General features: G+C 40.8%; 1 protein-coding gene and 1 non-coding gene across 8 annotated transcripts in view; both read right to left on the bottom strand.

Annotated features, from left to right (window-relative positions):
- Window positions 1-332: 332 nt before the first annotated feature.
- pum1 (pumilio RNA-binding family member 1) overlaps window positions 333-15,800 on the bottom strand; it is a 171,610-nt gene continuing 156,142 nt past the window's right edge. For all 7 annotated transcript variants that reach the window (XM_087976714.1, XM_087976713.1, XM_087976712.1 and 4 more), the window contains 5 exons: window positions 15,023-15,160; window positions 12,179-12,304; window positions 8,387-8,508; window positions 5,954-6,146; window positions 333-2,525 (listed from right to left, as the gene is read on the bottom strand). In XM_087976714.1, coding sequence (XP_087832840.1) covers window positions 2,394-2,525; window positions 5,954-6,146; window positions 8,387-8,508; window positions 12,179-12,304; window positions 15,023-15,160 — 711 coding nt within the window. In that variant the 3' untranslated portion in view covers window positions 333-2,393. The remainder of the gene's footprint in view (window positions 2,526-5,953; window positions 6,147-8,386; window positions 8,509-12,178; window positions 12,305-15,022; window positions 15,161-15,800) is intronic.
- Window positions 11,258-11,390, bottom strand: LOC122563801 (small nucleolar RNA SNORA76). Its single transcript, XR_006315739.1, has one exon. It is a non-coding gene; the product is annotated as a small nucleolar RNA SNORA76 (small nucleolar RNA).

Genomic DNA, 15,800 nt, shown 5'->3' with positions numbered 1-15,800 from the left:
ATCCTGAAACTAGCTGAAAAAATGGGAACCTAGTTGTGATTTCTTTCCCCTCAACAGAATTGAGATTTAATTGAACTCATTTGGAAGCCTGTACCCTTAAAGCATAAGGATCTCACATTTAATCCTTGGTCTCTACACAAGGCAGCAACAAGCTGGAATCCAGCAACAACTTTTGCAAATGGAGTGGTGCAGAGCCAGAGAGACGTAGTACTCAGAACTGGACTCCAGGGTGGGGCAATTTAAATATAACGGGTAATCACTACACAGAATATCCAAACACACTCAAAATGTTACAAACTATGTTAAATGTAAAGTAGCTACCATGGAAACAATTGAATTACTAGCTCTTTTAATGATGTTTTCCAAAAATGTCTAACCAAACCACCCAGAGTCTTTTTTTAAAACACGAGTACAGATTTTAAAGTACTGTTTTTTTTTTCAAAATAAAGAGCACGCATTGTTTTTAGAGACAATCTACACAAGAAAAAAGTTACAAAAAATATTTGCAGAGGCCAAGCATACACAGGTTTGTTAATTATACACATATGGTTACAGGTGTACTTGCAAAAGTTCTTCTGGAAATATACACAAGGCTTTCTGTAAATGTACATCATGAATGTAGTGTTACATTTCTATATTCAAACCAAGAAAATTGACAGTATCATACATTCACTTACAAGTAGACAAAAAATGCAAAATACAGGTATCTTCTGTACAAAAAGGGTAGTCCACACTTTACAAGATGAACAGGAAGTTTCATTTCCATGGTAACTAGGGATTCTGTTGCTATGCACAATTTGTTCTACTGTCACAACAAAAAAAACATTACAATATTTGTAAAAGTTCTATGTGAACAGAATATTAATTTTCCACAACATTTATAAAGGAGAGAGACTACTGTTCCATCGAGTGACAGGTTAAAAAGAAAGCAAGTGTTTTACATTCCCTAAGCTGTATAAAGATAGAACATTTTCCTTCAAAAATTTACTTCTGATTGAAATTTACATTGTACAATACTATATGCTAACGACAAAAGGAAAAAATGTGAATATACACTGAAATGCACATTTTGTCTTATTTTTGTTTTTCAAAGGGTTAAAGTTGGTTCAAACTTTCCACATTTACATTATAGAGGTTTACAAATGTACAATTGTACAGTCAAATTATGCTCCACTACTAGGGTACATTTTAGATACAGATAGACATCAATTTGCCAAAAAAGGAAAAAAAACTACAAATATATATGCAAAGTCTACAACAATTATACACTACATATTTATAAGCAAGACCAAACATTTGGTTGGATTTCATTTCTTTTGTTGTCTTCCTCATGCTGAACATCTGCAAACAATGCAGCCACCTTGGCTTGTTTGCATTTTCTAAAAAAAAGGTTTGTGTAAATCCGTATGCCTACCTGTTGAAGGAATAGAAGCAAGCTGTGCACCCGAAAAAGCTCTGCATGGGTACACAAAGAACAGAAATTCTATTCCATGGTTGAGTTCAACATGAAAGAGAACCAAACAGCACATCTGGAATTGAAAAGGTCAGAAGGCAGGGAAGCTGGGAGGCAGGGGCACTCATGCAAATCATAAAAACAGAGCAGGTATTCAAATTTAAAAACACCTACGGGGTTAAGGGAAATCATCAAAAAAAAAGACACTCAAAGTGCCTGTTTAATTAATTATTTCTTTTACAAAATAACTTTCATTTTAAAGTTACTTGTTATATGTTTGAAAACCTGTGGAACTGATTTAAATATAAATCTGCCAAATAATTGCCAAGAAAAGCTCATGTCCATAATGAAAAAGATAATTACAAGTAGATTTCAATTTCTTGCATATCTTACTGTCACAGCAGGAGTACATTAGAACTGAATCTGCATGTAACAAGCCAGATTTCACCAAAAAACACCCTGAACTTTTCTACTTTTTGTACATTTAAGGGGGGGGGGGGGGGGAAGGTGTGACAAAAATATCACAATTTGGGTGTGACACATACTTTTTTTTAATCTTAAACCTTATGTACAACTATTTCTATACATCACTGAGACACAGTAGAAAAGCAGGGCAGTGATCAATTCTAAAAAAATTAACCAAAAAGAGTGTGAACATCTCCTGGAAAAAATAGGACTTTGGGAATTGCTAAGCATCATATATATATATACATACATAACAGGCTTAAAATAAAATTTATAAATGCTTTCACCGAGGATACTAAATTGGTTTGCTTTTGTAGCATGTTATGGCAACCTAAAGCCAAGGTGTGTGTGTTGTAGCTAAGAGCCTGCAGGGTAGAGGATTAGGCTGCTGGTTGTTACATCAGTCAATCACGTTTAGTCCCCCAAGTAAGAAGAAAGTGGGAGGAGGAGTTATTCTGCTTTACGAAATTCACATTTACAGCATTCCATTGGGTGGCCCACCAATTGGGCCCAGGTCCACTCCATTCTTCATGTAATATTTTTCGAGTTTGGCCAAGATATGCTTCCCATAGGTGTACTTGCGAAGGGTTGCAATGTGAGGTCTGATCTGGAAAGTGATTTAAAACAGCAAATTAGCAACATCACTGGGGCAAGAGATTCTCTTATCAATTTGCTGGTGTTACTGACTAGCTTGAAGTAAATCTCCCAGGCTATGAACCATTTTAGCTGGGGCAAAACTCCTGCCAGCCAACACTTTTAGTTACATTACTCAGTAGAAGTTGACAGTAGATGTGTTAAGTGAATCACCACAGTGCAATCTGACCCATAGGAGAATGCAAGCTCCTGCAAGAGTTTCCCAATTCAATCACCAGCATGTGCCAAAAAAGGCTTGTGCCATCACTTGAGTCATTAATAACCAGTGAAGCACCCAATACATCACCAAATTCCAAACTTACATGAATGGCTTTCTTTTAAAATAGAACATACAGAACAACTATTTAAAATACAGCACAGCAACACAATGACCCAAACATGTCTACAACTCAAGAGGCTGAAACTAACGTAAACATTTTTAACAATGCAGCAGAAATACATTTCCTTTGGTAGCTCTCTTGAATAAACAATGAGCTGTTGAGGCACGAAGACCAGGTGACACCAGGCTCTCCCAGAAATGGCTAATCTGTGCTTATCTCAACCAGGAAGGTAAAATGCATTTCAGAAACAGGGTTACATAGCTAAAGATCCCTCTCTTCTAGATGATGACTGCAGAATCCTTTGCTCGCAAAAGGAACAGATCGCCCTTGCAACACAGGATGACTCAGAATGTTATATCCATCTGCATAACTGCTACACTCAAAATACAGATATAGTCCTGAACACCAAGTGAAACATGCAAATTAGCAGCCATAGGGGCATCTTACTGTAAGATTTTAGTGACAAAGTTTCTGGGCTGACTCAAAACAGAGACAGGTTATAATAGCTTTCATCTTTGGGCTATTTATCAGCAAGTAGCAATGCTGAAGCAAAAACAAAACACTGCTGCAGGATCAAGATGCTTTAACAGCCACTCTCAGTCATTAGCTTTAGAAAGATTCAGTAAACAGAAGCTGGGTGTGCGCATGTTTTATCTCATCTAACTAGATCAGTGTTTTAAAAAATCTTTTTACTGCCTGGTACCCCGATTAAATTGTCTTGAGTATCACATTTAGAAAATTGTCCCTTAAAAGCTTTGTGTTGTAACAAAACCACATTAGTTAACATCTTGTCATTATGTACAGATACACAAGGTAATGAAACCACATTCTTATTATGAACATGGACTGAAGTAGGAGATAAGTTCTGGTTTGTCTATCCCAATGCCTTGATCTCCTGCCTTCAACACTGCTTCAACTGGTATGCCGGGGAACACACCTCCTGCAACAGTAGTGGACTCACCAACCTTAAGGGCATTTAAATGGTCATTGGATAGGCAGATGGATGAGAATGGAATAGAGTAGGTTAGATGAGCTTCAGATTGGTTTCATAGGGCGGCGCAACATCGAGGGCCGGAGGGCCTGTACTGCGCTAGAATGCTCTAACTCAGGAATGCAACTGATCTGGACTCATGTGTGATGAAGGTGAATGCAAGAAAGTTCATGGTAGTCAATATACACTGTACAGAGCACATTGGGAAGAAAATCACTGGGGAGTTGAAGTGCCTGGGGCTTTTCCAAACTTATCTTCAGTTCCTCTTTCTGAAGCATTCACAAGTTGAGTCATTCTAACATAGTCCCCTCCTTAAGATGAAAGATGGTTTGCAGACAGCGCACATGACAATTGCATTCAGACTGTGTCAGGAAGCTGCCATTCAGGTGTGACATCATCAGCTGCCATGTTAAAGTTGATGAGTAATTAGGTGTTAAATCATACATTGTCAGTGTGGCACTCTCAACTGTACACCAGCACGCCTTGACGTCAAGCCCGTGCAAGTGCCTTACGCATGTAGGCTATCAAAGCAATCCAAAATCCATGAGTACTGTCACTCTGCAGAGTCTATTCTCTAGATTTAGAGAAATCTGACATCCCCCACCTTACTACTTAAAATGTAAAACACCTCCTGGCATTATCCAAAGACATGTTCCAGATCCCAGCCGTGATGTACCTGACAGATATCCATAATAAATTAACTTGACATTTAATCAGGACTCAGAGTCAAAACGTGGTGCTGGAAAAGCACAGTCAGTCAGGCAATATCTGAGGAGCAGAAGCATCGATGTTTCGAGCATAAGTCCTTCATCTTTGGGGGGGGATGGGGTGTGTGTGGCACGGGGCTGAGAAATAGGATGGGGAGGGGAGTGGTGGGGGAGACAAGGTACCTAGGAATGCAATACGTAGATGAGGGTCTGTAGTCCTCACTTTCTCCTACGTAATCAGTCCTGTTTGTGGTACTGTGTTATATTTAGTCTGTTGACCAGTTTCCTCAAATGACTTATTATTTACATTATACATTAGATGTGAAAGACATTATAGTCTGAAAATCTTGCCTCTGAAACAAAATCCACAGAACAATTTCATTTCGGATGACTAAAGTAACACCACTCTTTTGTGGTCGTTCAACTTCTCCTCCTTCAAAAAGTCTCCATTTCATACTTGTGCTGCAATATTGGGAATGTGTGTGACACAGTGCAACTGAAGATTCAATACCGTCAGAAAACAAATCACCTCAGCAGTTTCACTTTACAGAGCTCAGAATTACAGCTTTTGAGAAAAATGACAAGACTGGCAATTAGACAATAAACTAATCAGAATAACAATCCCTACAAGCATCTACTCCCTCCAACACCGATGCTCAGTAGCAGCAGCATGTACTACCTACACAAATGCATGCAGAAATTCACTAAAGATCCATAGACAGCACATTCCAAACCCACAGCCAGTTCTATCTAGAAGGACATGGGCAGCAGATATATGGGAACATCACCACCTGCAAGTTCCCTTCCACTCACCATCTTGACTTGGAAATATATTGCTGCTCATTCACTGCCACTGGATCAAAATCCTGGAATTCCCTCCCTAAGGGCATTGTGGGTCTACCTACGGGAGGTGGACGGCAGTGTTTCAAGGAGGCAGCTCACCCCCACCTCAAGGGGCAACTAGGGACAGGCAATAAATGCTGACCAGCTCGTGTTGCTCACATCCCACAAAGGAATTTAAAAAGCAGACAGGGAGACTCAAACTCAAAGTTCCATCCCATTCATTTTCACTGCACATTTAGTTCTCTAGCAGCAGTATGGGAATACTTGGCATTTAGCTTCATGAGCATTTACTGAATGCTTCAGGTTTTGGGAAGCTGTTAAATCTATGTTTCTTTGAATTGTTCATTTGACACTAAAATTACTACTTGCACTTTTTTTTCCACATTTTATGTAAAGGAACATAAAATCCATTAAATGGCCATTTGACAAAAGGAAGCTTTTATAATTAGTTCTCTCCTGCAATCTCCCGCAATTTAAAGATGCAACATTCCAACAATGCAAACGTGCTCGTGAAACCTACCTTGTGCATCACAATCTTGCGCTGGGCTGGTTCTGCCACATCAATCATCTTTTGTACCACATAGTTTGCGTACTGATCCTTCATCATAGTGTATAAGGCACTGTGAGGACCATCGTTAATACTGCACACTTCATCAATCAGCAGAGCTCGCTCAGCACGAGAGGCGTGGGTCACACATTTCTCAACGACATTGCTGAAAAAACAGAGGTGTCACGATGGTGATAATCAGAACATTCTAGACCCTTGTGTATGCTCAAGACTCTATCAAGCTACTCAAAATTGTGATGCACTTTGCTATGCAGCAAAGAGAGAGAACCAAGTTCTCTTTAGAAAGTGGGTTGAATTACAGGCATGGGAAAAAAGATCTGGATGCAAAGTGAGGAGAAAATTATTACAGATAGATGGTTATAGACGCTCGAGCGCGCACCACACGAGAAAGGTGATGGAATCAGATATCACAGCAACTTTCAAAAAGCAACAGAATATGTAACACTGGGGAAAAAATAAACTGCATTGTTAAGGGAAAAAGCTGGGACAAAGCTGGACAGCTCTTCCAAAAACATGGCACATACACAACAGATCACGTGGTGCAATTTGGCATGACTGCACCCCATGAAGGTGACTACCACGAGAGACTGAGGGCAAAATTCTGTCTAAACTACGAATCGCCCATTCAGTTTAAAATGTTTTGCTTAAATGTTTGAGACACAACTGTCTAAACTTCTGAAGTGAATTTGGAACAGCACAACACAGGACACAGAAAACCAGATTTTTGTGTGACAATATGCCAAATTCGTTGTAGACATTGATGGTCATCTCAACAGTATGCAGAATCTATAACATTAACCTGGGTGGGTGATGGGGGAGATGGAGGAAAAGAAAATATATTTCACATTGTATAAGACTCTGGTGCGGAGTTGTATAAGACTCTGGTGCGGCCACATCTGGAGTATTGTGTGCAGTTTTGGTCGCCATACTATAGGAAGGATGTGGAGGCACTGGAACGGGTGCAGAGGAGGTTTACCAGGATGTTGCCTGGTATGGTAGGAAGATCGTATGAGGAAAGGCTGAGGCACTTGGGGCTGTTTTCATTGGAGAAAAGAAGGTTTAGGGGTGACTTGATAGAGGTGTACAAGATGATTAGGGGTTTAGATTGGGTTGACCGTGAGAACCTTTTTCCACGTATGGAGTCAGCTATTACGAGGGGGCATAGCTTTAAATTAAGGGGTGGTAGGTATAGGACAGATGTTAGGGGTAGATTCTTTACTCAGCGAGTCGTGAGTTCGTGGAATGCCCTGCCAGTAGCAGTGGTGGACTCTCCCTCATTATGGGCATTTAAACTGGCATTGGATAGGCATATGGAGGATAGTGGGCTAGTGTAGGTTAGGTGGGCTTGGATCGGCGCAACATCGAGGGCCAAAGGGCCTGTACTACGCTGTATTTTTCTATGTTCTATATTGAAAATAATCAGTAAACTGTCAAGAATTGATCATTTATTTTAGCTTGTGTAGCAGTGCATCTCTGGTTTTGAAACTTTTAAGTACCACTCTGCCCAAAGGTGAAGTTGCTAGGAATACCTAGCAGAGGCAGCTGAAATTTGCTGGATAATCATTGGCATACATAAACAAGGCACACAATTAAAGAGAAAACCAACAGAAAGCCCCTCAGCCCTTCAGTTTGCTCCATTCAATAAGAGCATGGCTAATCTAATTACTCCACAGTCCAATCTATCCCCACCTCCAGTAATACTCTTGCTTATCAAGAATTTATCTCACACTATTTTAAAATTATTCAAACATTTGACTTCACTGTTTAAGGAACAGAGTTCCAGAGACTCCTGAACTCCAGAAGAGTATTTCTCATCTCAGACAAAAATGGGAAATCTTATTTATAAACAATGACCCTCTATTCTTTATTCGCTCACAAGGAAACATCTTTTCCAAATCTTGCTGCACGATATCAGATTGAGTATTGACTGCTCTGTGTCTGGCTGCTGCAGAATGTGTCCCCTATGGTCAGAGAACTAAAGTCTACCTTAGTGCTTCAACCAAGAAACACAACTTCAAGGCAACTGTTAGCCTGATCAATGTGCAGAAAGTCAGACCAAAGAGGACCAAAAAGCTGGACAAATTGGATCAGAATTACAAGTAAACAATACTGAAATCCAAGGTGCCCTAACTCATCCAGCTTGAAGACCAAAATATGAGCTAAATACAAGACTACTGGTGTCCATTTTCAACAAGGAACAGATGGATGGCCATTTCCAAAGTGGGCAACAATCTGAACTTTATGAAGTCAATGAAAACTAGCGGGCCCGATTAAATGGGAATACAGCCCCAACGTATGATACGGCAAGACACTCAAACATCAGCGACCTGGTTTGACGTTTGACTAACGCCATGTTAGAAGGGACTACCGAAATGTCAGAGATACCTGGCAAACTTGTGCTGGCTCAGAGCCAAGACATTTCCTCTGATTTCAGATACAATCTTGCTCTTATCTTCAGGGCGGCCATGTTCCAGGACATGTTGAATGACGTAATTCCCGTACTGGTCCTGTTGGGATGCAAAGCAAAGAGGTTGAATTAATATTGGATCGGGAAGTCATAGAGATGTACAGCATGGAAACAGTCCCTTTGGTCCAACCCGTCCATGCCGACCAGATATCCCAACCCAATCTAGTCCTACCTGCCAGCACTCGACCCATATCCCTCCAATCCAGACACTTCCTAAGTGTTATCATTCTGATAGATGTCTTTCTTGGGTGCTAGTAGTTTTCAGCAAGGCTACGTTTTAAATTAGGAAGGGCTTATGCCCGAAACGTCGATTCGCCTGTTCCCTGGATGCTGCCTGACCTGCTGCGCTTTTCCAGCAACACATTTTCAGCTACTTTTTAAAATATACCTAGCCTGCATTTGTCAGGTCCCAACTGTTTTTTGATGAAGAAATTAAAATGGCATTATCCCAAACTAATTACACAACCCTACTTAGAAGAAAAATCTAATCAGAGGCTTAGTTGGAGATAAATACTATTTATAATAATGTTCTAGCAATCAACTCCACTTGGCTTGAGGCAGGAGAATATCCCAAACCTTTAGAAACAAATCATGGGGGCTGGGGGAGGGGGTGCAAGATCAAGACAGTGACTTTATTTCCAATTCACCTTAAACATACGTAAAAATTCTTAAACATACCCTAAGCATCTTGGGCATGTGGTGAATTCCCTGTCACAAACCAAGACTCCTTTCCAAACAATATCACCATCTGTCAACAGTCCCCTTCCCCACCCCCAAATCCAAACTCTGACATAGTCCCAGCTTCTGCTGAGCACTCGCATTTGTGCTGTGTTATCAAGAGGAGAGTCTAAGTGGAAGGATGACTACTATGAAGTGGGCATGGTGGCAAAATTTAAAAGCAGTTTTTTTTTATTCAATAGCATTAGCCTTGTAAACATCTTTGTAACATTCTCTGCACCTTGAATATTTGGGGCTGGGTATGGTGAAAATACTAAGCAGGAAGGCACTTGTACGAAAAAGACAACTGTTCCAACTTATAAACAAGTAAAGGCAGTTTTCCAATCACCTATGAAAACAAAACACAGCTATTTTGTATTAAATTCTGAAAACCTGATCAAATATTTCTACACTATGTAGAAATGTTTCAGCTGAACTTGAACGTTTAAAAGCACAAAACCAACAAACACTGGTGACTACTGCTGTGGTCATAAAACAGCACAAAGAGGGGAAAACCATTTAATCAAGTTCACTGGGAAAACAAACAATAATGACAGGAAATCAGTGCTCCCAACACACTTATTGTGAAAGAGACCAGAGTCTAGTTTCTCATCCATACACAAGGATCGCAGATATTTTTGCAGACATGAATTAAATATTCTTAGACAACTTGGAAAAATGTTCCAACGCATCAGGTAAGGATCTATTCCTCGGCAGAATTGGCATTTTGTGGCATTTCTCCTAGCTGCAGACAGAACAAAGGGTATGTTTACAGAAGAATTCAATAATTCTTTGTGCCATTATGTGGAAAGAGCAGGGGAAGAAGCAGACGCAGTCATAAAACAGCCATTTAATTTTATGGTAATATAATTAGTGGGCAACAGGAGACAAAATAAGGATAGATATTTGATGTGAAAAGGGTGGAATGGCCCCTTATTCATATGCACATTTGAGAATTAAACTGAATTTAATGTTGATGCCCAGATTTTTCTTGATTAAATGATTTTTTTCCACACCTCAAAAGGCCAGTATCCTGAAACATGAACTCTGCTTCTCTCCACACGTGTTGCCTAACCTGCTGAGTGCTTCCAACATATTGTTTTTCAGATTTCCAACATCTGGAGTATTATGCCTTCATAAAAACATTTCTTATACTGCATCAGCAGCAAGAAGCTAAATATCTGATCTATTATTTCATGAGATATGAGCATTGTTGGTCATCCCTACTTGCTCAAGTAATCACCTTCTGGAACTACAGTAGTTCGTCAGGCATAGATCCATCAACAGTACAATTAGGAAAGGAATTCCAGAACTCTGACCCAATGACAATGGAGGAATGGTGTTAAAGTCAGAACGACTGCAACTTGGGGGAAACGTTTGGTGATGGTCCATCAATAACGGAGGAGCTATAAATGGTACTGAAGCTTGTTCAATCATCACTGAACATCCACACAGCTGACCTCATAATAGAGGGAAGGTCCCTGATGAACCAGCTGAAGATGTTTAGGACAATAACAATTGCCTGAAAAATTCCAGCACCAATGTCTTGCTGGATCCAACAACCACAACCACCTTTGTGTCACTTTGACTTCAATGAATGGAAATTTCCTCAATTCCCATTGCCTATAATTTTTGCTCAGGCTCTTTGCTGCCATGTCATGTCAAATGCTGTTTTTGGTCACCTCACCCCTGGCATTCATCTGGTTTGTCCATGATTGCACTAAGACAGCAATGACATGAGTCAGGTGACTGTGGTGGAATGCAAACTTAATAGTGCCTAATGGATCAACAATCTTCAAACTTCTTACTGTTAACAGCAGCTCTCAAGAGTTGCTGCATCCTAGGAAAGTGAAAGTTGCCAGTCTCAGAGGACCATAGTCTACTCTCTCATTAAAGAGACATGACTGGCAGCACATTTAATTTGAGGGTCGCCACATTCAAGTGAGAAGTGAAGAAAGCAGAACCATGTTAACATCAGCCAGTGTGGGAATTTAACCTGTCTTGTTGGTCTCACTCTGGATCACAACCCAGCCAGTCAATGGAGCGAACTTACCCTCACTCCTTACTGTAAGTTATGTCGCCTGTGCTTAAAAAAACAAGTCAGTGTTCAAAGCTGACAAGTTCCAGTTATAACAAGCATATACTATAGCACTGCTGCTTGACCTGTGACACCACAATCAATGCATCACAGGTTCAGTACAGTGCATTAGCAGAATTACTAGTAACACAGGGTGTATGGTGCCAATATATGAAAATATGCCAAATTTACCTTAGAAACTTCAAACTTTTTTCTATTACTGAAGTTATTTGGTCACTTTCTCAAATAATGCTAAATAAAACATTACTTGCAAAAAAATTGCACAAAGTAGTACTGACTGAAATATTCAAAAGAGAACTATGATGTATAAAATTAGTTAAGAATTCAAGAATGACAGTATAATCTTTGTTGAAATAAAACTGCTGCATCAAATGGCCATTCTGCTGCTCTCTAACATCAGCCTTGATGTAATTAGCATTGGTCTGTCAGACTCTTCTGGGTACAAATGCCACTCCACAATCCTGAGCATTTACTCTCTGATGGCAGTTCAATGAAGCATTAACAGAGTGCTGCACTGTCAATGGTGCCATCCTATCCAACGAGATATTAAAGCAAAGCCTGTCAGTCAGCTCAGGTGAATGTGAACGATCCACTGGTTCGATTTGAAGAGAACCTGAGGAGTGTGAGCCTTTTCTAAGAACTTTCCAATAATTAGCCCTTTTTAAACAATATCACCGGCCATTATCTCATTGCTGGTCAGCATGGAGACTATTAGTATGACTCGGAGTGCAGAGCTCTTGCATTTCAAAGTGAATCAGATGTCACTGTTTGCCTGGGATGATTCAATCAGCAATCGCAACAGTGTTAAGTGTCACTTCTTAATCCATTGCCTAGCCCCACAGTCCAGCACAGAATGTATACCGCCAGCTGCCTCAGTGAGAATGAGGATACATACCTGAACTAACTGTTCTGTATGTTGATGAAGCTCCTCTAGGATAGGCAGGGTCTGCTCAGGCATGCAATGCTCTAAGATCCGCTGGATAACACGGCAGCCATAGGGGTGAGTCGATAGGGCAAACACCTGCAAATGAAACCAAAGAGGTCAACAATGAGCTTTTAAAAGGGGTGGGGGAGGAGATATTTTGAAGTAGCATGTAAAATAAACTGATCATGTCTTCAAAATCTTAATCTTGCGCAGTGTGTTATTTTTGGACTTAAATCTTCATGTGCTATCCCAGTCCACAACTGTGGATTCATTGCCCACAATCTACACTGCCACTACTCTGGGCTTGGACAAGAGCACACGATTAAATCAGTGCACCATTGCCATAAATGCTGGATGACTAGAGAAATTGAGGGTTTGGTTAAGAAAAAGAAGGAAGCATATGCCAGTGTAGACAGGAGAGATCAAGTGAATCCTTAGAAGAGTATAAAGGTAGTGGGAGTATGTTAAGGGGGAAATCAAGAAAGCAAAAAGGGGACATGAGATAGGTTTGGCAAATAGGGTTAAGGAGAATCCAAAGGGTTTTTATAAATACATTAAGGACAAAAGGGTAACTAGGGAGAGAATAGGACCCCTCAAAGATCAGCAAGGCAGCCTGTGTGTGGAACCGCGGGAGAGGGGGGAGATATTAAACAAGTATTTTGCATCAGTGCTTACTCTGGAAAAGGACAGGAAAGATACAGAATGTGGGGAAGAGATGGTGACATCTTGAAAAATGTCCATATTACAGAGGTGGTGGTGCTGGCTTTCTTGAAACGCATAAAAGTGGATAAATCCCCAGGACCTGATCAGGTGTACCTGAGAACTCTGTGGGAAGCTAGGGAAGTGATTGCTGGGCTCCTTGCTGAGATATTAGTATCATCGATAGTCACGGGTAAGGTGCCGGAAGACTGGAGGTTGGTTTAACATGGTGCCACTATTTAAGAAGTGGGGGATAAGGAAAAGCCAGGGAACTAAGACCGGTGAGCCTGAAATTGGTGGTGGGCAAGTTGTTGGAGGGAATCCTGAAGGAGAAGATGTATTTGGAAAGGCAAGGACTGATTAGAAAGTGTCAGCATGGCTTTTGGCGTGGAAAATTATGTCTCACAAACTTGATTGAGTTTTTGAAGAACTAACAAAGAGGACTGATGAGGGCAGAGCGGTAGACATGATCTATATGGACGTCAGTAAGGCGTTCAACAAGGTTCCTCATGGGAGACCTGTAGCAAGGTTAGATCTCACGGAATACAGGGAGAACTAGCCATTTGGATACAGAACTGGCTCAAAGGTAGAAGACAGAAAGTGGTGATGGAGGGTTGTTTTTTTAGACTGGAGGCCTGTGACCAGTGGTGTGCCAGGTCCAAAGCTTTTCGTCATTTAGATAAATGGTTTGGATGCAAACATAGGAGATATATAAAGTAAGTTTGCAGATGACACCAAAATTGGAAGTGTAGTTGTCAGCGAAGAAGGTTACTTCAGAGTACAATGGGATTTTGATCAGATGGGGCAATGGGCTGAGGAGTGGCAGATGGAGTTTAATTTAGATAAATGTGAGGTGCTTCATTTTGGGAAAGCAAATCAGAGCAGGACTTATACACTTAATGGTAAGGTCCTGGGGAGTGTTGTTGAACAAAGACACCCTGGAGTGCAGGTTCATAGCTCCTTGAAAGTGGAGTTGCAGTTAGATAGGATAGTGAAGGAGGTGTTTGGTATGCTTTCCTTTATTGGTCAGAGCATTAAGTATGTGAGTTGGGAGGTCATGATGCAGCTGTGCAGGGCATTGGTTAGACCACCTTTAGAATATTGCAATTCTGGTCTCCTTCCTATCGGAAGGAAGAATGTTGCGAAACTTGAAAGGGTTCAGAAAAGATTTACAAGGGTGTTGCCAGGATTGGAGGATTTGAGCTACAGGGAGAGGCTGAATAGGCTGGGGCTGTTTTCCCTGGAGTGTCAGAGGCTGAGGGGTGACCTTATAGAGGTTTATAAAACCATGAGGGGCACAGACAGAATAAATAGACAGGGTCTTTTCCCTGTAGTGAGGGAGTCCAGAACTAGAGGGCTTAGGTTTAGAGTGAGAGGGGAAAGATATAAAAGGGACCTAAAGGGCACTTTTTCACTCACAGGGTGGTGTGTGTATGTAATGAGCTGCCAGAGGAAATAGAGGCTGGTACAATTACAGCATTTAAAAAAGCATCTAGATGGGTATATGAATAGGAAGGGTTTAGACAGATATGGGCCAAGTGAATGGGACTAGATTAGGTTAGGATGTCTGGTTGGCATGGACGAGTTGAACCAAAGGGTCTGTTTCTGCGCTGTACATCTCTTTGACTGAAAAAATGGACAGCAAAGTAGCATAACTACTCCAAAAATGCAACCAAAGGATCATGTGAACTTTTGTTTGTTTTTGTTTTGTTTTATAAATCATAACATCTAAATTGAAACATTCCAATTCAAGCTATTTTTGGTTAAAAAAAAAGGAGAGCTGTCACACTTAGCAAAATAAGTCAGTAACAGAGGCAGCAGAGATGGTTCAACTCCTGAATTATTTTGACGCAACTGCCCTTTGCTGCAATTGGAGTACAGATATTATAATGAGTTTCACTGCCTCAGGGTTTCCATATTTGATCATCAGTGTTAGGAAAGGACAGAATTATGTTAATGTGCGATGCTCCCCAAAGTTGAATATTATAATGATCGTGTGTGTATGTTCATACAAAAGGAATGAGCAATGAGCTAAAGCACCTACATGACCACGTCCCAATACACTCAAATGCAAGGGAGGATTAAAAATAGCCAAAGTCTCTGATCAAGTCATACCTGCCCTTGGAAAGCATCAATGATGAATTGCAAGGATTGTGGCTGTACACATTCAATACACTTCTGTACCACGTGGTTCCCATTCTGATCCTTGACACATTTTAGGACATGTCCATCCAGTTCCTTCACCATTTCGTTCTGTATACAATAGGGGAGATGCAGACAATAACACTGATAAAGTTATGCTTTATATTGGACATTTTCTGCTGCATTATGTCAATGAACCAACTCATTATCACTATGCAGAACTTGTATTTCATCCCCTTTTGAACCACTGTATTGACATTTTACAATTCCATTCCTCAACAGAAACCACCCTCCACACCTTAAAATCAATGTCAATAATATATGGCAAGGCAAGATTGTGAAATGCACTCCTTATAGCTGAATGAACATTTAAGGATACATATACTAAAATGAATATTTCCAAACATCTCATTCAAAACTCTCAGCTCTCCACTAGCAAAGCTGACACGGTCAAGGGAAACAATCTTCTGGAAAGACAGCGGAAATTTTATACTATGACACAGAATATGTGGGCGGCACGGTGGCACAGTGGTTAGCACTGCTGCCTCACAGCGCCAGAGACCTGGGTTCAATTCCTGCCTCAGGCGACTGACTGTGTGGGGTTTGCACGTTCTCCCCGTGTCTGCGTGGGTTTCCTCCGGGTGCTCCGGTTTCCTCCCACAGTCCAAAGATGTGCAGGTTAGGTGAATTGGCCATGCTAAATTGCCCGTAGTGTTAGGTAAGGGGTAAATGTAGGGGTATGGGTGGGTTG

Source organism: Chiloscyllium plagiosum, unplaced genomic scaffold (genome assembly GCF_037043375.1).
Source record: "Chiloscyllium plagiosum isolate Xiang-an unplaced genomic scaffold, Cpla_swu_hap1 HiC_scaffold_30, whole genome shotgun sequence".
NCBI lineage: Eukaryota > Metazoa > Chordata > Chondrichthyes > Orectolobiformes > Hemiscylliidae > Chiloscyllium > Chiloscyllium plagiosum.
This window is presented reverse-complemented; position numbering and strand designations above follow the sequence as displayed.